General features: G+C 36.8%; 1 protein-coding gene across 1 annotated transcript; it reads right to left on the reverse strand.

Annotated features, from left to right (window-relative positions):
* Window positions 1-5,340: 5,340 nt before the first annotated feature.
* On the reverse strand, window positions 5,341-20,020 carry ercc1 (excision repair cross-complementation group 1). Its single transcript, XM_088601774.1, has 9 exons — window positions 19,807-20,020; window positions 17,730-18,155; window positions 14,835-14,938; window positions 12,087-12,186; window positions 11,124-11,200; window positions 10,412-10,511; window positions 9,482-9,553; window positions 8,511-8,579; window positions 5,341-6,165 (listed from the first exon to the last, which is right to left on the reverse strand). The coding sequence occupies exons 1-9, from the start codon at window positions 19,867-19,869 to the stop codon at window positions 6,100-6,102; spliced, it is 1,077 nt and encodes a 358-aa protein (XP_088457900.1). The 5' UTR covers window positions 19,870-20,020; the 3' UTR covers window positions 5,341-6,099.
* Between the last annotated feature and the right edge of the window lie 2,016 nt (window positions 20,021-22,036).

The raw sequence follows: 22,036 nt of genomic DNA on the forward strand, positions 1-22,036 counted from the left end.
GTCATGGCTACATCCTTTTCCTTTGACAGAATCAAAGTAGTGACATTTTGCATGTATAGTATCCGATTGTGCTGTCTAGCAGTTTCACAGGTGCTAGAAACATTTGCCCACAGTTTGTCAGAACTCCTACAGTCATCAGTGTACCCACAGTCCACCACTAGCCAAGTAGATACAATAACTTCATTCTACTAAATACTAGCAATTACATTTCAAAAGAACAGAACAAAATACTTTCCACACTACATGGTCCCATCTTTGTGTGTTTCTTACCGCATTGCTATAAAAAGTCAACACGCCATCTTGTATTCAAGAACACCAACTTTATTCAAAAACATACTTGGCTCAGTACGGATATCCAGGCATTCTTCCTTCTGCAGTACCAGAATAAATAAAAAAGCTCCACTTCCACAATTATTTCAGGTGTCTCTAGCATCCTCTTCAGTTTCATTTTAGCTGCCCTTCCCTGGCTGTGTTGGACAAAACTGGAAAAATCAGGAGTGCCAGGACCCTATGACCTACTGTACACAGGCTGAGGCCTATACAGTATGTCTTCTCTGGTTGGCCAGCTGCTTTGCTTTGATGAGGTAAAATCCCAGGTCCTGAATAAAAGGCAATATCATGGTACACTGTCTATCCTTCCTTCCTTTCTCCCAAATCAGATGTATGAATGTCTTTCATGGATAATGTTTACACTCTAGCTTTTACACAAAATTGAGACACAAAATCACAGCAACAGAAATCATATTCTTAACCTTACTCCACAGCAAGTTAAGAGCTGACATTTTGAACCAAAGACAGATATTTAATTCCAAATAAGAATGAGCATGGTAAAATAAAAAAAAAAAACTGAGCAGAAATGTGAATATGAGACAGAAACACACAAAAAATAATCTGCAAAAACTCAAAAAAAAAAAAGGCCAAAGTAACGCCAGAATTTCTTGATTCTTCTTCTGGGCTCCAAAACAGTAGTTTCTATTAAAACAATGTGCCCTCTCCATGCCTTCCCCACACAGTGCCAAATCTGAAAAAATCATGCTTTTTTTCAGGAATCTGGTTGGTCTCTTTCAAACCCTACATGCAGATGCTATTGCAGGGGAATTATTAAAATTAATAATAAAACTATTATTCACCTCCACTTCTCACACACATACAGTGCCTTGCGAAAGTATTCGGCCCCCTTGAACTTTTCAACCTTTTGCCACATTTCAGGCTTCAAACATAAAGATATAAATTTTTTATTTTATGTGAAGAATCACCAACAAGTGGGACACAATTGTGAAGTGGAACGAAATCTATTGGATTTTTGAAACTTTTTTAACTAATAAAAAAATGAAAAGTGGGGCGTGCAAAATTATTCGGCTCCTTTACTTTCAGTGCAGCAAACTCACTCCAGAAGTTCAGCGAGGATCTCTGAATGATCCAATGTTGTCCTAAATGACTGATGGTTATAAATAGAATCCACCTGTGTGTAATCAAGTCTCTGTATAAATGCACCTGCTCTGTGATAGTCTCAAGGTTCTGTTGAAAGCGCAGAGAGCATCATGAAGACCAAGGAACACACCAGGCAGGTCCGTAATACTGTTGTGGAGAAGTTTAAAGCCGGATTTGGATACAAAACGATTTCCCAAGCTTCAAACATCCCAAGGAGCACTGTGCAAGCGATCATCTTGAAATGGAAGGAGTATCAGACCACTGCAAATCTACCAAGACCTGGCCGTCCCTCTAAACTTTCAGCTCAGACAAGGAGAAGACTGATCAGAGATGCAGCCAAGAGGCCCATGATCACTCTGGATGAACTGCAGAAAACTACAGCTGAGGTGGGAGAGTCTGTCCATAGGACAACAATCAGTCTTACACTGCACAAATCTGGCCTTTATGGAAGAGTGGCAAGAAGAAAGCCATTTCTCAAAGATATCCATAAAAAGTCTCGTCTAAAGTTTGCCACAAGCCACCTGGGAGACACCCCAAACATGTGGAAGAAGGTGCTCTGGTCAGATGAAACCAAAATCGAACTTTTTGGCCACAATGCAAAACGATATGTTTGGCGTAAAAGCAACACAGCTCATCACCCTCAACACACCATCCCCACTGTCAAACATGGTGGTGGCAGCATCATGGTTTGGGCCTGCTTTTCTTCAGCAGGGACAGGGAAGATGGTTAAAATTGAGGGGAAGATGGATGCAGCCAAATACAGGATACCTGTACCTGAAATACCTGTTGGAGTCTGCAAAAGACCTGAAACTGGGACGGAGATTTATCTTCCAACAAGACAATGATCCCAAACATACAGCAAAATCTACAAAGGAATGGTTCACAAATAAACGTATCCAGGTGTTTGAATGGCCAAGTCAAAGTCCAGACCTGAATCCAATCGAGAATCTGTGGAAAGAGCTGAAAACTGCTGTTCACAAACGCTCTCCATCCAACCTCACTGAGCTCGAGCTGTTTTGCAAGGAAGAATGGGCAAGAATTTCAGTCTCTCGATGTGCAAAACTGATAGAGACATACCCCAAGCGACTTGCAGCTGTAATCGCAGCAAAAGGTGGCTCTACAAAGTATTAACGCAAGGGGGCCGAATAATTTTGCACGCCCCACTTTTCATTTTTTTATTAGTTAAAAAAGTTTCAAAAATCCAATAGATTTCGTTCCACTTCACAATTGTGTCCCACTTGTTGGTGATTCTTCACATAAAATAAAAAATGTATATCTTTATGTTTGAAGCCTGAAATGTGGCAAAAGGTTGAAAAGTTCAAGGGGGCCGAATACTTTCGCAAGGCACTGTATTTGAATAGAATATAAACATCAGAACCTATAATAGAGTAAAATCTTTTGGCAACATTGTGAAATGCTGTTTCTGTAATCAAATGAAAGTCTAGAGGCATTTCTAAAGCATAAAACAAAAACAAAAACCTAAGAAGAAAAAAAATGAAATATCTAATCAAATGGAGGCTTAATAACTCAATAGCAATTGTGTCAGCTTATCTAGTAAGCAGGAAACATTTTAAAAGTGTTGTTCTAAATATGCAGACATATACTTTGTAGTGCATTGCTTTGTCACTGAGCTGTGAAATGAATGTGTGTGGTTTTGACAGGTGGTAAACAGAGCAATTTATTTTTGCAGGAAACTAACCCATTTTCTGCACAAGAAACAAGAAGATACAAAGTGTAAGGTATCAAAAGTGAACTTGACATAAGAACAAAATACAGGTCATATACGAGAAGAAGCCATTCTGCGAGTCTTCCATCTGGCTCTTTGTTGGTAGTTAATTGATCCAATGACCTCATCCAGCTGTTTTTTCAAAGAAATCAGAGAATCAGTTTTGTTGCTATGGAACTTGTTCTCCCATGACCCTCTGGGTAAATACTGTAAGTGCCTTTTGTTTCCAGTTTTAAATCTAGTGCTGTAGATAATAGAACTGTGCCTAACACAACTCCTTTAATGAAAATTATTTTGATGAGTTTATTTAACCTTATCACTCTCACCTCCTTTATAGGTCAAAGTGTTACATTGTTTTGGAAAAATTTGTCACGCTGAGATCTTTACTTTTGGGGGAAAATAATTTGAAGCTACTTCAGTTGGAAATAACCAACTGTAAAATTCAGTACAGCTTGACATGGTAGACCATGGCACCGTTTCACCCATTCTGTTACATCTAGCTCACTGCAGTTGTTTCCTTGTTATTCTTTGCCAACATGGCCTTATTTTTTTCAAGCAGGAAATGCTGCTGCCAGAGTTAAGTGAACCATAACTCCCTAGATGACATGATCCCACAGGTGTCTGTGCACTGTCATAGGTAAAGCACATTGGTTTTATCATGCAATCCAGCAATGCAATATTTCATTACTACTTGAACCCCAGGACTGTTATTTAAACTGAATGGAAATAGAGGATTAGGTACTTGGTTTCTAGGTGCTCCATAACCTTTTTATATAGACAATAAAATCCAAGGGAAACGTATCACTCCATGACCAGTAGTGTGTAAAAACAACTTTAACACATTGGATCTGCTCTTACATGCTTAAAGAGATTCTGTGATCTATGTTTCCAATACACTAATATTCACAGTACCATTAAGAATGGTATATTTAACATGATGCTGTATTGAAAATGGGAATCCTTATTAAGGATCACTTCTTCAGAAAAAGGTCCTCATGCATTTTAACAAGCCCTGAGGGCTTTTAACCTTTGCTGCCAATACTGCATCTAATGCACTGTAGTCCTTGCGAAGTAAACAATCAAATATTGAATGGAATCATAACCTACTTAGCATTAGTATATTTTTTCATTTTTTTAAATTGAAACTGTTAGGTGTCCATTTGAAATCTCAGAGGTACTTAATAGTTAAAACAGACAACCTTTAAGGTGAATAGAAATCCTTTTGTGTCACGTAGCAAGATTTCTGTTTGAAAATATAGTACAATAACTACCTGAATAAACTCATCTGCATTGCATTTAAATACTGAAATAGTGAAACCATGTTATTTTTGTTGATAATCTATTATGGTTTTCCAATGTCAATGATTAATTTTTTATTTCATGATTTTAGAGTTCTTTAGAGTTTTGTACTACACTATGTTCAAGTAAACTGTATTACAAAACTGGTGGAGCTTTATTTGGAAAGTTGCACTAATGAACATGACACTTAATTTCAATGTAGTGTTTAATACCAATATAATTAGTTTTAAATACTATAAGTTACATATCTGCACTGCCTTCCCATCTTAATAAATAAATTGAAAAATTAAGCTGTATGCTTTCTTAGTATTACAGGCATAAGGCAATAAACTGCAAAAATGAAAAACCTTTAATGTAGTGAGTTGCTACTTGAAACAGCCACCCATCATCAATAAGCCACTAAATCTGCTGAAGACACACCAGAGTCTATCCTAATATTTAAAACGTTTACTCGTGCTATGCCAAACGTCTGTTATTATATAATAACACAGACCGACTTACAGTGAAAGGCTAATTTCTTACCTGCAAGATACAACAGTTGTAGAAGAAATAAACTGTGATGTAAGACACGACAAGCCTATAGTCACTGACAAGGTTTAAGAATCCTAAACAGCTTATTTTATATACATTTGGCAGGAAAATGTGGTAAGCAAATCTTGATAGTATAGAATGACACCTAAGCCTTATGCATAATGAGTCATACTTCAACTGAGTTCAACCGTTTTTTTAATTCTTACTTTGTGGGTTCGAACAAAAAGCATGTGCAAATATGATACCCACTCTGCTCTAAGACTTAAACATTATGGTTATCAGAGGTTTTGGGACCACTGTTACTGTATTTTTAAAGGGAGGTTTAAAACTTGAAAAGAAAAAAAAGATAGTGATACAGAAAAAAAAAACTTTATTGAAATTGATTTCTCATGAATCCATAATAAGAATGTTAAATATTTGTTAATTCCCTTTCAATCAAGGTAAAGATATATCCATATTTTAAATGTGGAAAGAAACAGTTCTCTCAAAATATACCATTATCTAACTACGCAGACCTCCAGGCTTATTCGGATCTTCATTATGCCTCCTCTTGCCTTTCTAAAATAAGTTAACATTTTCTGCACTACTTAAGGCAAAACATTGCATTTTAAATATATGCTGAATGTTCTGACAATGAATTGGAATATCTGATTTATATTAACCAAAAAAAGGAAGACATTGCTCCTAATACACTTTTTAATAAACTTGGTCCTTATAAGTCAACTAGATATCCTTTGGACAAAGGTCAAATAATACCTGAAAGTTAATTTCCACTTGTTTTATAGCCTGTGCTACTAGTAAGTATAACGACGACTTGCAACACTGATGGTTTTCTAAATATGCTAATGCATTTTGCTAGAAAAATTACGATTAAGCCACTACAGAGAGATGTCAAAAGACTTGTAGAGCTTTTCTTCAATTCTCGCCTGTCTTGGCTCTTGGCTTTATGGGTGCCAGTCCAGATGTGACTGGTGCACTACTGACAATGTCAGCCATGGATCACAAAAACATAAGGTCACTGGCAAATGACGTGCAGTAAGCATTAAAACTCATTCTGCATCTTAGACAGTTAGAATTCATCATGTAAAACAAATATTAAAAAGGAGATGCTACTAGGTTTCTGTTCTTTTTTTTGTTTTGAAAAAGGGCTGGTGTAGGACATCATAGAGTCGCCGGGCCTGAGATAAAGACAAAAAAACAGCAAAACATAAGAATTCTAAGTACAAATATATAGCATTAATTGCTGATATTTCTTTAAAACTGTCTCATTTAAACTTCTTGAAACAAAACAGATAAGAAACTAAGAACATAAATTACAGATCAATGAAAGGGTATTTAGTGTTATATTTTGTGGCTAAATTTAATCCTCACTAGCTGATTTATGATATGGAAAATATTAGTTGTTTTTAAAATCCCCTTAAAAATGCATTTAAACATTGCACATGCAACGAAGGAGCAATTGTCATTTCAGTTGTACTTTGGTGTTGTAAAACAAAAGTGAAAACTGTAATCTTGGACATCTGAAGATTTCTCTGTAATTACAGACACACTGTCTGATCACTTGAAGTTAGCAGAAACAAACTATGGAAGATGGGAAACACCTGATTGGAGTTCAAAGAAACTACTCATGGAACACTTAAATACTTATGTTGACTTCATTTTTACCTTCTAGACAGCACAGGGAAGAAATAAAGTAAATATTAAAAGTACTGCTGTTTTAGACAGAGAAATCATACACATCACACCTCTAGGAAGCAAATTGTCCTGTTATAAAGCCCTGTTATAGACAATATTTTTAAATTCAAGTGGTAACCAAAAGCTTTATTTTGTGGTAACAAAAAATATTGAGTATTCTAAACGAGGTCATCCCTTGACCTTGATTTCTACACTTTTAAATACTTTCAAGAATTCAAATGGAAACTTTATACAAGTGTTTCTAAAATCAGGAGAATTGGGGAGATTTTTATTCAAAGGGTTGTGGGAGTATGGAATAAGATACCCAGTACTCGATTCATGCATTAATACCCTTACCTCAACAGCCTTGAATTTGGAAAGGCACTATATAAATAAAAGTTATCATCATATAAGCCACTAGCAACCAAACAAGTCTCATGGGCTAAATAGGTTACTAATGAGAAGAGCCTTTCTCGACATCTGACAAGTGCCAGTACAGTTTTAGTAACTTCTTTGGTTTTAGAGTTTTTGTAGCGTCATTAGTACAATTCATGATGGTAATTATTGATTATAGTGACACACATGCCTTTAAAACCAATTAGCAGTCAATACATTACATCTTCACAATATCCCAAATTAGCAAAACCTATCCAAACATATGGGGTATAGCTTGTTTTTTAATCACTATTAACCATAATTATTGAAATACTGTGGTTGCTATTACTGTGAATACATCTACAGTATGTGAAAAAGATTACTGTTTCGCTCAACATCTGGTGAACAAAGTGTGCCTAGGCTCTAGGACTACCGATGAGCAGCACTTGTAAACAGCACTCGCGGGACCTAAGAGCAAAACTCTCAGTGACTCAGAAATTAAGTGAAAAGCAGCTTTCATTGTTTAGAAAATTGGTGCAGTAGTAGTACTAAGGTTAACTCCTCTACTCTTATTACAGTTACATGTGATCTTTAACGACCTAGTCAGGACCTCTGTTCAAAAAAGGATGGCATCTCATACTGCACAGTGTACTAATAACTATGCTGGGGCATTGGTTTGAAAATTATGTCCAGGGGGAACACTGCCATCCACTGGTTTACTGATAGCCCGGATTCCTTCATCTTCCATCCCTGTCTGACAATGCCAGGCCTCGCTTAACATTAGAGATCAGGTGTTGATGATTCACTCTACAACATAGTGGTAGTGGTGGTGCCTAAAGAATGTTCATTACCCCAAACTTATGGAAAGTAAATCACTTTACAGGTGTAGGGCAGCATGGTGGCACAGTGGTTAGCAATGCAGCCACACAGATCCAAGGCCCTGGGTTCAATTCCTGGGGTACAATCTGCATAATTATGTTCTCCCTGTGTTCGTGTGGGCTTGCTGTTCTCCTCCCACAGTCCAAAGACATACTGGTAGGTTAACTGACTTCTGGTTAGTGTGTTTTGGTTTGTGTCTGCCCTGCAATGGACTGGCATCCGGTCCATGTCGAACCAGGTCTTGTGGCCCTTGCTTGCCGGATTAGGTTCTGGTGTCTCCTGTGCGCCTGTGCACTGTTTTGGACTAGTGAAGCTGTTGTATTTATTGGGAATTAACTAAATGTTGCCTTCTCTCCATGACCCTGTATTTAATAAAGCAGTTAGAAAACAGAAGACTAGATGCAATTAAATGCAGCAGACTGAAAAGAGGCATGAAAAATATGAATATGAAAAAGCCACGAGAACTAATGACAGTGTTTTACAGATTTCTATGATAATGACAAAAAAAGTTTGCATACAGTAGATCAGATCAAGGTTGGCAAGGCTGTCTACAGATGGTTACATGATGAAAGAAGTGAACACTATTTTGTCTCACCTTCTGGGGTCCAAGTCCTGGACAGACAGTTAAATCCTCTTTGGAAGCTTTCATTATACCATCTAGAGACTAAAAAAAATATTTGTTAATATTAAATTTAAGAATGCATGGAAATGTACAGTATGTACAGTCCCTTGCAAACTTATTCATTCCCTTTCAATTGCCCCATTGTGTTGAATTACAAATGATACATACATATTTATAAAGTAAATATTGTTGTTCAAAACATGAATGCTCACACTGGCTATTTTTCACATGAAAAACAATCAATGTCTGGCCTGAATCAGCAGATCTCAGATTAAGACATGGACTATAGTGATACAATACACTCTTAAGATAGCCCAGGACTAAAAATTCAGTACCTTAAGAGTGATAATTAGAACTTTAAAGACCAATCTAAATTTCACAGGAAGCCAAAGCAATTTGCAGAGAACAGGGGTTATACAGCAAAGCAGTAGCAGGGATCATAAAGATCACTGAATTATGGGCATACGTAAGTCTCTTTAGGACATTAGTAGATCCATTAGTAACATTCAAAAGTCTGGTGTTGCTGTAGGCTTTTTATTCTTTTATTTTACCAGGCACGTCATTAGAGAACAATTCTCATTTGCAATGATGATCTAGAAGCCCATTTATACAGCATTTAATGGAGCACTTTAAGTAAAGCACCCAAAAACATCCCACTGGGACAGACCTACAACCCCCTAGAATAATAAGCTCCAGACATTATGTCACATAGTAACCACAGTTAAGACAATAGTTCTGCTCATTTGGAAAGGCTCTACCTATAATGAAGCTACTGTTTAATGATAAGTTATTTTTCAAGCAGTTTTAGCTTGAAAATGTACTTTAGCTAGTACATTTAGTATGAATTTGCTTATTGTATAGCTGGCTACCTTCTCTGGGTGCTTTACTGTGGTTAACATAAATGACACAAAATGAAATAATGAGAACACAGAAGTCGGCCTCACAGAAAATGTTGACAGCAGTGTCAGCGCGTCCGTCCTGTTTACAGACTTCACTGTTGTCAAACAATCGGTCACCTGCAATAAGAAACAAAAGCACAATCACAATTCGGGCCTGGGAAATGAAAGAAAAAAACTCTCAAACAGCTAAGGTAAAGAAAGTAAACAGTTTGTTAATGAAGGATTTTAACCTTTTGTACAGTCATTCCTGGAAGAATGATATATTTGTAATTCCCATACTCTCCAGATCTTTGATGTGCACACCTTTAGGAAACAACCTCTTACGCATTACTTCCTATGTGGCTAGAACTCCTATTATGGTTGAAATAAACACTCAACACCACAATGAATTTCAATGTTAATACAAGGAATCAAAACGGAATTATGCATTTCTGTTCTATATCAGTGTCTATCTTTAATTGTAGTGAAGTGACAATCTTACAAAAGAGAAGATGCCTGCAAACAGAAGCAAAGGCCACAGTCAAGGCTACTTCCTCTCAGTAGCCCACACGTGCACTCAGCTACATTGTGAACAGTTTTTGGATAAAATGAGTATTCTTTTGTTTTCTGAGAGATTTGGAATAACCCTAATTGAAATTAAAAGGGTAGCTGCAGTAGTATTTATTCACAGATCACAAAATTTGTGTGAAGAGGTGACAGCTAATGGTTCACCTGGTGATCAGATTAAAGGAATGGAAATGAACATTTAAATTATTATTTTACTCATCCTGAAATTAGAATCTGTTTTTAATTAAAATCTATTTTCTACAGAATACACATGTACATAGGTACCTCCAATCTAGAAACCGAATAATTGTTTTATATATACCCTTGACCGACCAAACCTGTAGAGAAAAATAATCCAAATCTGAATCTGTAATAAAATATTGGAATGAAAATCGCTTCAAGTTTAATTTTCCCCTTTGTTCTTAATACCTTAGACAAGAAGTCTTGTTCGACGTGTTCCTTTAGAAGGTCAGCTGGCTTCTTCTCATAGGATTTGTAAGTTTCTAGATACCGGCCAGCCTCTTCAGGGCTTGTAGAGAAACAAAAAGACTACGGTTAGTGTACTGTACAATCATGTGCATGGAAGTGATCACTAGCCACAACATTATACAGTTCACCAAACAATAAATCCAAGCAGGTGTGAGAACTGTCATTGTTTAAGAGAAAAGCCAGGTCAATTTCTGTTTGAAACTCAACAGCTACTGAAGCATTTAAAACTAATACTTAAACAGTTGTGAGGTGGCCCTGTGGCTAAGGATCCTGTCTGTGTGTCATGGAGAGCAAGTTGATATATGCGAAAAGACAAATTCCTAATACAAGAAATTGTATATGGCCAATAAAGGGATCTTATATCTTATCTTTAATCCTCCATATTAAGACATCTTTATTAATAGAACAAAATATTTAAACCCCAATCACCCCCCATGGTCTCAGCAAAATCCCCCTCCACGTTTCCATCTCAAACACCGCTGCATTAGTGCACTAATGCTTGACCATTCAGAATTTCCATTAAGACCTTAGCGTTATTCTGAATTATAGTAGTTATCTGAACTCTGCAACAGAAGTTATTTTTATTTTGGCCATCAACATGCATTTTAACAAGCCAGTCTGAAAACTCTCCCCACCCACGGCGATCTTTCACCTCCAGGCTAAAATGAGTGTGCAGTCAGCCAGAATACAAATCCGTGCCAGATCTTTTAGCGCATGGTGGGGGTCTTTCTGTGGGAGATAGAAAGATAGCAGAAAGAGTGGTTTGAGCAATAAAAATGAAAAGTGATGAAAACAACAACCTGAAGAGCTGACTTTGCACGTCTGAATAACCTATTACAACTTCACCTCTAGAGATTAACTTGGTATCATTAAGTGAGAACAATATTAAAGTACTTTCAGGTAGTTTTAATACTGTATAAAGACAATATTCCATATTACGTATAGCTGTTAGCAGCACAGTATAGCATGAAGGAAGGGATGACTGATAACTTACAATAAATTTCAGAATTCTATAGTAAATCGAATATAACCAGAGATAGCCGTGTATATTTCAGATACAGTGGTCCTTGCACAGCAATCTTTAGTAGTGCAGATTTGCCATATCGCTCTTATATCCTGATCACGATTCTGATTATTTCAAATACATTTGCAAAATAGCAGAATATTTGTCTATAATGCTCATACATTATAGTCAGAAACAGCATCTCCAATTAAACTCTCACCAGTGCCATGTTGGAAGAAGCAGGTGGTAGTTAATCTATGCAAAGTCCAACAAGATATTGGTGCATAGTCAAAGTCTATAACTGGACAGTAAGTTAAAATACAACTTACAAAAACTGATTTTTTAATTATATTATGTGGTTAAAATTCTGTGAACTTCTATTTTTCTGTAATTTCATAAAAAAAGAATAAAGCCAAAATGTTAGTTACGAAGGTCTACTACTACGAAGCCAAATTACATTTTTTTTTGTAAACAGGAAAGGTGCATGCATACTGTAGTGTCATTGCACAGAACGATTTCTACATACTGTAGTGTTATGCCTTGGAACATATTCAGCTCATCTCTAGGACTTTAGGTCAGGCTAGCTTCCTGCATGATACACAAATCACTTACCACATCAACCTGAACCAACAGCACTCGCAAGGTGTATGACTGGCCCAGCTGCTTCAGCCGGTCATGGATGTAGTTTGGATTCAAATTGTGGTATCTCAGGCTGAGGGCAGATATAATTTGAGAATGAAAAGCACAATCACATACAAGGATTTAAATGACAGTGGCAGGTGACGTGTGTTTAGCCTGAAAAGTACGAGTGGGAGTAGACCCCTTCCACACCCACCACAAGGCCACAGGGCCACCACTTCTAAGAGGTAAAGCTACCAAAAACAAAAGAAAGCCCTGTACAAAAATTCAAACCTACATTTTAGATATGGCCCACAGTCACCAACTGTATGACCTGAGCTGACATTATTTAAATGCACAATGAGATTGATTACAGCCTCACCAGAAAGTGAAAACATTAATCAAAGCACCATGGTGTTTAGAAGATAAACAGCATGTTGAGTAAACAAATTCAACACATTTATTTTAATAATGATGAAAAAGACACTAAACAAGCTGCAAAGAACATATTCTTAATACAGTCGTTTATTTTTAGACATGGTGCAATTTTAAAGTAGAGTGATTTCCAAACCCATATTTTATGATATTTGCAGCACAGCAACATTCTATCAAACAATTAGGTTTAAAACTTTGTGATGATGGTGGTTTTAAACTGCTATAGTTATAACCAAATAAAAAGGTTTCCTGTTGTATAAGATTCTATGCAGTGTTCTGTACGTTTCATGATAAATGGAATAAATTCTGGAGACTGACTTGGCCATTCTAAGATTTTCCACATTTTTTATTAGTTGCATTGGCCATGTTTTGGATCATGTCATGCAGCATAGAAGAGTTCCAGTCAAATACTTTAAGTAATGGAAGCACTACATACTGTAAGCAGACAAAATATTGATCTGAACTTTAAAATACATTTCTGTTGCTGCCATCATTAGTCACATCATAAACAAAGACCAAAGAGACAGCTCTGAGCCTACTTATAAAGCAACCTGTATGTTTTGTTGCCATATCTTGACATTGGGATTCATAGTTAAAAGTACAGAAGTTCAATCAAGGGATGCACTGGTAAGAATGCATTAAAACTACTGTCAACAATTTCGATTTCTACATTTCAAAAAAAGATATTGCTACTGTGTAACCAGATGCATTCAAGGGTTTAAAGGAATGTAATATACCAGGGGTGTCAAACATCTGGTCCCTGGGCTGGGTCTGGCCTGCCAAGCTCATTTTGTTCGGCCCATGTGGCACATGCAGTCAGAGCTTCGACTGGGATTCTACACCTGCCTTGTCTGAGCCAGAACAGCCCCCACTTTAAGGAGGTGCCCTTAGTGAAGTTACTGTAATAATTACACATACACAGAGCTCCCCACAACTCTCTAACCAGTAGCTGTGTCCCTGTTTGATGTCATTATTGATCTGAGTTTCGAGGGGTATGTCTTTGCATGAAAATGGTGAGAAACAAAAACAGTGTGACTGTGTTCTTATACAACTTTAAAAGACTGATTTTGAACATGGTAATAAAGAGCCTTGTCAATGTTACTGAAGAAAATAAAAATGAAGAATGCGGTTTTGCTCAAGAGAATTGGAGAAATGTATGTGTCAAAGTGAACGGAAAGGTGATGTTTCATGTTCACAACAGGTACAGTATGTCGCCAAAGAGTGGTAGTTGTAGATGTAAATGGATTCCCCTTTTTATATTGCCAAGATCTATCAAAGAGAATTTTTCCATATCCAGTGTTTTCTTGGTCATTTAATATTCCTTTAACTTTACCTTTGGTCAATTCTGTACTCTCTTCCACCTCTATTAATTATGAAACAAAATCAGCACTTTTTCACTTATCATCACTGGTACTGAGGGTTATTCTTAATCCCTCAAGAAGCGCTAACAGATAAGGTTGAGCACTTAATCTCAGTATGTTTAATCTAAATTTCCTTCCTGCATTTAACCAATTCATACATATTGTTGCACATTTATTTTCACCTGTTGCTAAATGAAATGTTTCGGTACTGTACTTTTCAAAAGAACTGTGATTTAGTAAGTACACAGTAATCATAACTCTTGCAGGGACAAGGTCTATTATTTCACTTATAATTAAGTGATATTAAGTATTTCTACAATCTTTGTATGCCTGGACCATGTTGCATGTTGCCTATCATTCTGTTGCTGGTTGAAGAGCTACCTGGGCTGAATGTCCTTTTCTCAATTGTAATCTCTCTTATAAAATCCATGATCAGAGAACAGTCCTAATACTATGCAATAGTTGTATGAATTATTTTAATAAATGATGGTACTTACAACCTGGAATCAAATCTTACCTATCGTAGCAAATGAGCTGCGCACTTCTGTCATACAGTGACATAACTTAATGTACAAAATATAGCTTTCTATGTATAAAAATACAGAATAACAGTATTGTGCTTTCTTAAACGATACAGGAAGTCAAGTAATACCTACTTTGGAACTCCTTATTTATCTGTTACTTTGTTGCATTCATATATTTGAAAATAAAAACATGTTGTCATCCTACTTTAACACATAGAAGCCTGTGATTTAAATATTGCCATAATTATTTTTTAAAACCTTTCAGCACCATTAATTGATGCACATACAGCTTTCCTGAAGTTTGGTAGTCTAATCATTCAGTGAGACGCTGTTGACTAGTTACTGACTAGTTTTGTTTTTATAATGTGTTTTATAACTAGAAAGAAAAAAAAATGGAACAAAACAATTAAAACAATTCCCACCTGAGGAATAGAGCACAAGATGTCTGACCCAAGACATAATCAGGGACAACATCGCCAAACTCCCATGGAACGTTCCTCACAAACTTCAGCACAGGATTACCTCTCTGTAGCAGGTCAGAATGAAATTAGAAATGAGAACATAGTTTTAGTTTATTTAGTTTACAAGTTTTTTTCAGTCAAATTTCTACTATAGAGACCTGTATTTATATCTCAAAAGAGAAATAAAAACATAGGGTTTTTCACATAGGACTGTATAAATCTAGAACAAACTACCATTTTATACTGGCACAGCTGAGGCCCTGCAAGAAATGGTTGGAGAAGATCCTCAGAGTCATTAGGTATGAAAATCCAAATGAGCTAGATGGGGTGAATGTCCTTTTCTCACTTATAATATTGTTTACATTCTTATTTAAAGTCATTAAGAAATCATACTTTACGCAAATCCCTATAAAGAAATCCTGAGTTAAATGTCATTATTTTGTGTCGAGACCACTGAACAAATTCTAGTCTTAACTGAAAACAACGTTTAAAAGTGCAAATGCTCACGCATTTTTCAAACATTGTGCAACATTGTGCTTTCAGACTGGACCAATATTTGAATTCAAGAATTATAATTTCACATTAAATGGATAACACTAAAAATGTGGTATTTAAAGTACATTGTAAACAACAGAAAACATCAAAATGGTTTCTGAACATTCTCTGTGGAATTTGCATGTTCTCCCCATGTCTAGTGTTTTCTCTTTGTGCTCCAGTTACACCCCAGCTTCCAAACCGTGCAGGCTCTTGAAACGTCTCTGCAAGAACACTACTCTACTTTACATGGCTTGGCACCTCAATGCCTGTCTGAACTTTTATCGACCTACTCCCCACCTCGCAACTTCCGCTCTTCAAATTCTGCCCTCCTTACTGTCCCCCAAGCCCGTCTACATTGTATGGGCGACAGGGCCTTCTCCTGCTATGCCCCCAAGCTCTGGAACTCTTTGCCCAAGGATATCAGAGAGTCACTTTCTCTAAACTCCTTCAAATCCAAACTCAAACCCTTTTTCTTCAGAAAAGCCTTTACTTAACTGGTTCCATTCTTCACCCCTCTGCTCTTCTTAATACCACCTTCCACGGTCTCCTCTATTGTTATTGTTGTATTGTTGTAATTATAATTGTGTCCTATCTTGTGAAATCTTCTTATTTATTGTTGTAGTCTTCTTATTTATTGTTATTGTCATCCTGTAAAGCGCTTTGAGAAGCCACCTTTAAAGGTGCTATATTTTAAAATAAAGTTTATTATTATTATTATTATTATTATTATTATTATTATTATTATTATTATTATTATTCTCTCTTCAGACCCTTTCCAGCCTTTAATGTCAAGTGATTTCATACAGTACAAAACAGACACAAACTTGAGATATTAGTGCAGGGAAAAGCAAGGAAAGTAGCATCAGCATTCAACACATAAAGGCAGTAGTGGAGTTTAATTCCATGCTGAAAAAGAAAACGTTTTCATCTGTGAAGCCTATTCAGGTGTGTACAGCAAAGAGCAGCTATACAACAGAAGCCAGTCTGGTGTTGTGGGTAAGACAGTGGTAAAAAGAAGATGCGGTAAGATGTGGTGTGTTTCAGGGCAGAGAACCACGATGAATAGCCAAATTTACATACAGTATAAATGTCCACCCCAATACTGTCACATGATGTACTACAGTATATAGTATATATCAAGGTTACAAGACATACATAACTTTCCCTTATATGATAATTTAATTAAAACACTAATTTAGAAACACTAATACATTTAAAAAATAATAATCACAAACACGTAGCAATCAGTAAAAAAAAAAGCTATATGAATTTCTCCTCTGCACGTAGCCTGCAGTTTCTCTCTCTGCCTCTGGGATAAACACATCCCACTGTAATGAATCGGGCAATAAAACTGTTAGAGAGCCTGTAAAGCCATCTCCTGCCTGTCATTTCCCAAACTATCAACACAACTGGGAGCAATCATTACAATATAAAAACAAGATAAAGTCGAGATGGTGATGTTATGTGGGGGGTACAGAGACAAGTGGCAGGGTGAGGCTCACTCACTAGCTAGTCTGTTGTGCTGTAGGGCCTGTCAAGACCTTACTGTAATTAGAAATGTGAGGGGCAGATCCAGGAGATGGAAAAAAAAAGACTAGTTTATGTTACATGTTGGGGGAATGTATGAATCCAGTCCAATGGGTTCTGATATCTTTCTAGCTCAAGTGTCTTTGAATCCCTGTAACGTGACACAATGAGGCGAATGTGATCATGGCTGGGAGAAGCACCAGCCTGACCTTAAAAGATGGAAACTACTTTAGGGAAGAGCTGCAGAGTGAGGAGTTATCAGTAAACCTACCACCATCAATGGATTCAAGTGCTGTAAAAACAGCAGAATCCCCCCCCCAAACACCAGCCAGGCAAAAAAACATTAGCTTATGGACTGGAGCAACAGTGGAAGAGGGACTAATGGGAAGAACATAACCCTGTCAAAGGACAAGCTAAGCCACCCAAGCAGTATCTATCACCAGAGGGGAACTGAACTAGCATGACGATAGCTGACCATAACTAAGGGCTGTCTTAAACCCCTGATATTAAACAGGCAAAGGCAAAAACACTCAAAGTTGTTAATTGCAATGAAAAGGTAATTCCATAAACTCACAACAGCAAACTTATGTTTGGTACTTTAACTCAGATAGTTGGCTTTTTTTTTTATTTGCAAGTAAAAAGTAAAACACTAAAGGCTTGGAGAGCTCTTCGATTTGAACTATTCTTATGTTCTCTGAAACAGTCCAATTTTCATGGCTTCACAGTCCAAACATTGTTTTACTTTGTTTTGGCAATAACTTCGGCTTGTCTGAAAAGTACCAGAACCCTTACCTGTCTGGGGCTAACCACAATGCTGTTCCCAGTACCCGGCAGTTTCACGACACTGGTGGAGCTAGATTCTTCTCTTTGGGGCTCATTCTGTTCAGACAGAGCTCCCTTTTTCAGCTGCTCCTCTGCAGGCAGGCTCTTGGTCTGACACTGCCCATGTTCCAATACCTCAGTCTCGACTGTACAATTTTCAGGCTTCCCATCCTGCTTGGCCACCGAAACCCTAGCAACTCCACCTCCACCCACTGGAGCAGGGTCCTCCCTCTGGGGTTGGGGTGCAGTTGGTAAGGGAGGTGCAGCATTCCGCTGGACGATAAATTGTGCGTAGGATAGCGTCTGGCCAGATGCGAGACCCACTGGAGGATTCAAAGCTTCAGTTGCATTTGCCCCCTCTCCACCATTTCCTGAGGGTTTAAATAAGGATTTCACCTGTAAAGCAAAACTCAAGTTATTTAACAGCCTTTGTAAACCAAAGATCATAGTTTCATTGTATTAACTGGCTGCAAAATGTACAACTAAATTAATTGGAACAAGTAAAGGCTTATTCATGTGGGTAGCTGCGTCAGCATGCGTAGGCTGCAAAGGAACAATAGGTTTATTCCATGCTGAAAAAAAGAAAGAAAACACAACGTTTCGGCCGTGGAGCCTCCTTCAGGTGTGAGCACACCTATTACCTATTACTTGTTCCTTTAAGGCTTATTCATGCTGAAACAGAAGAAAAGAAACAATGGCTTCTCCACACCCGAAACGTTGTGCTTCTTTTCTTCTCTTTTCAGCATTGAATAAACCTTAACTTGTTCCTCTGCAGCATATGCATGCTGATGCAGCTACCTACTTGGACTACTAAAGGTCTACACAAAGGTCCATCAAATGTTTTGTTGTTCACAATTACGCACCTCTAAGTGGATTACTAGAAACCTAGAATTTAGGTGCCATACAAAAGGTGAAAACAGGTGTGAGATGCTCTCCCAAAGCACGATTACAATAATTCTCAGTATTATAATTTGTAATCTAGTACAACTGTTCTTGAGTATACTAAAATAAGGCGTAATAAGGCTACAGAAGAAAATTGCGGATTTTAGATTAAATTTAAGTCGAGAAATACATTTGGGGTTTGTGGGCAAGACAAATTTTCTGAACCCTAAGGCTTGATTTTGAGATACAAAAGATATATTACTTTATGATAGATTACTTCACAAATTAAAGAAAATACAGAACATTGTCCTCAAGTTTGATACTGTGATTTAAGTCAAAAATATGGTTTGCTAAAGCACATAAAGGATGCAAACAAGGAGGCATTTTGGCCTTTTTTTGGCGTATTAGTTTAGTCCAACTGTTTCTATATATGCTCAGAAAAGGATAAATATTAGGTCAAATGAAACTACAGGTACAGTACCAGTAAAATAACTGACTATATGTAGCATTTCTATTTTGGGGGGTAATAAGAACAAAGGAAGTCTACCTGGATAATGCTCATCGAAAAACGGCATTTTCCTATTTTACAACAGATCGTGCGTAACACCAGGTACATGTAAATATTATATTTGTAAATTCATGTGAATTTATTCCAGTTACAATTCGTTAAATACGCATTTAAAATATTTTTTTCATTGGGATTTTCCCTAAAATGACCCATAATATTTCCAGCTGGTGGTATTATTTTTCAATAAATGTTTCAGGTAAAGTTTGCGCTAATTAAACTTTTTGGAGACTTTTAAATCTACACTGAAGACCTTCTCAGTACATATACAGTACAAGTTAAAAATCAATATCTAAACCTAATCTTTAGAAGCACCGCGTTAATCCGATATGTGCCGGACGACCTTGGCTCCTTTGTGACTTTAAGAACTCAATTTTAACATTTTAAAGACTTAAATAGAATGCACAATATGTAACACTAGTTTTAAAGTTTATGTAAGTGTTTTATAAATTGTTCTCCCTATTCTATTAACAAATACTGTACCTTTATGCACCAAATATATGAAATAACGAGAAACCCTGTTAGAAAACATAATCCCCTAGCCTCTCACGTATCGAGTATCTGTAACAAAGAAATTACAATATGATTGAAAATAGCTACCGGTGTTTTTTCTTTAGAAAAAATAGAATCATCCAAATTGATATTGAATTTCTTCTTCTCCATTCCATAAAAATGAAACAAAGCAAATAAAAGAGTTTGGAAAGGCGTTTTATAAATAAAAATTGTTGTTGTTGTTATTAGTAAACGTGTTTTTATAGGTCTAAAAAAACAGGATTCCCCAAGAGCGCCGCCATAGCAGTGAGAACAAGCTGCCAAATCTCGCAAGTCTCGCGATACCATGTCAAGAGCCATGCAAAAGGCATAGAAACTGAACATGCTACTGTAGGTATTCCAGAGAAAGAAAACGAATCTGCCATATTGCTACGGTCTTTTCCTAACCCTAACAACATGAGATTAAGATATGATGAATATTTACATTTTTCACACAACGTTTTGAATTAATTTTATTATACAAAAATATAGCAATCAAAGGCAAATACAGACAGATGTAACAATAGACATATACAAAGGGAGCATCAAATGAAGAAAGCAGAGCAACAAACCAGTTATCAGTTAGAACACTCAACAAGTTTAAATTAGGGGGTCACATTAAATAATCTTTTTATGTGCTAAGATGTTTCTGTACTCCAGTTCTCCGAGGGTATTTTTAGATATTTTTAAAGAATCTGAGTACAACTTAAACAAATGTGGAAATTCTTTGAATCCCACAGAACTTTCACACAGTCTACACTTACTGTATGTATATAAACGTTTGCCAACGTGAGAATGACATTTAATATTAAAAAGCTTCTTTGTTTTTATTCAGAATTCCAAGAACAATATTCTTAAAAGTTAATTTTAATAAAAAATAAAAAATGCTAAGATTTATACAAATTCTACTATTACTTAACCAAATACAGATAGAGTGCCAGAAAGTTGTTGTATGATGACATGAGAGAAAAAAGTGTTCAGTTGTTTCCGGATGAGATTAACAAAAATTGTAAGTGTTACAGTGAAAGTTAAACCTTTTATGGGGAATTCCTTAGAAGGATATATGTTCTTAAGTATTTTAATATGCATATCTTTAGTTTTTGGGAGAGTGGGAAAAGTAATATATTCTGTTCAAGAACTAATTACAGATTCATCATCTATATCATCAAAAATTACTTTCTCCTTGGTGATAGGGAAGAATCTCTCAGCCATAGTTGTCCAGATGTGCTTATTATCACTTTTCCTCTCCCAAATATTATAAGTTCCTATTTTGACCTGTGGTAATAGTAGATTTATATTGTTATAAGATGTATAATTTCTTATTAGGGCCAAAAAGCAATTGGAATTAAATGTATAATTTATTTATTTTTTTTCAGGCTACATACTGTATCTTTTGAGTGAGATCAATGAAAATTGTTTTAAAGACCCACCTGATATGGGAACAGCCAGTTCTGTGTTTTCAAGTTTCGTCTGGCAGCTGTGGACCCTGTTACCACACATGGGGGAGAATGTGGAAGTGCAGGCAGACTCCTCTGCCCTGCCCACCTTCAGTCATTTGTCACACATCACAGGCACCACAGGTCCATGTTGGAGGTTCAGCATTGGTTGAGGGGAAGCGAGACCCTAGCAGACAGCACATGCCAGTGCCCAGTAGGCCACATGGGTTACTGTGTCATTGAAAGAACCCTGGTCAACCACTCCTACCCTACCTTTGTCAGCACCTAGCCAACTCTTCAGGAATCCCAGCCACAGTTGAATAGTGACATCACCTTGAACCTGTTAGCATTGAGCTCTGCCTGCTCTCTGGCAAGCACTTTTGCTAGTTGAGCCACTCAGGACACAGTTCAGCACAGGTTTAACAAGCCTTGTTGTCAAGAGTTACTTATATTGATCTTGCTGACATACAGTGTTGATCACTGCTGATTCTAATGAGCATGTCTGTCAGGCTGTCTGAGAAAAGATAAGTTGTCATATAACATTATAAGGACCTGTGTAATTCTTGTTTAAAGAAAAAATTCCTCAACACAGTAAAGGAATTGCAAAGACTAGAAGACTTCCTTTTAAGATGTTTTAAGTGTCAAACCTGAAACACTCTTCTTTCTTCCTGCATGATTTTGAAGAGCTGTCACATATATATCCTTCAAAGCTGAATCTTTCAGACACCTGAACTAATGAAGAAAACAGGATTCACATGCAGTTCTGACAACTCTTGTCAGTTCTGTTTCTCAGTATTTCTCTTCCAGGAATGCCCGGCTAAAGGTGACAGAGGGACTTATTGACGAAATGAGTAAAGTGGAGG

The sequence above is a fragment of the Lepisosteus platostomus genome, chromosome 2 (assembly GCF_059453375.1).
Source record: "Lepisosteus platostomus isolate fLepPlt1 chromosome 2, fLepPlt1.hap1, whole genome shotgun sequence".
Lineage (NCBI taxonomy): Eukaryota > Metazoa > Chordata > Actinopteri > Semionotiformes > Lepisosteidae > Lepisosteus > Lepisosteus platostomus.

Coding starts and splice junctions, on each gene's coding strand:
- ercc1 (XM_088601774.1), bottom strand. CDS start 19,869: ATGGAGAAGAAGAAATTCAATATCAATTTGGATGATTCTATTTTTTCT. Junction 14,939..17,729: donor TTGTGGTTAGCCCCAGACAG/GTAAGGGTTCTG, acceptor GACCTGCTACAG/AGAGGTAATCCTGTGCTGAA. Junction 8,580..9,481: donor CACTGCTGTCAACATTTTCT/GTGAGGCCGACT, acceptor TATTTTTTTTAG/TCTCTAGATGGTATAATGAA.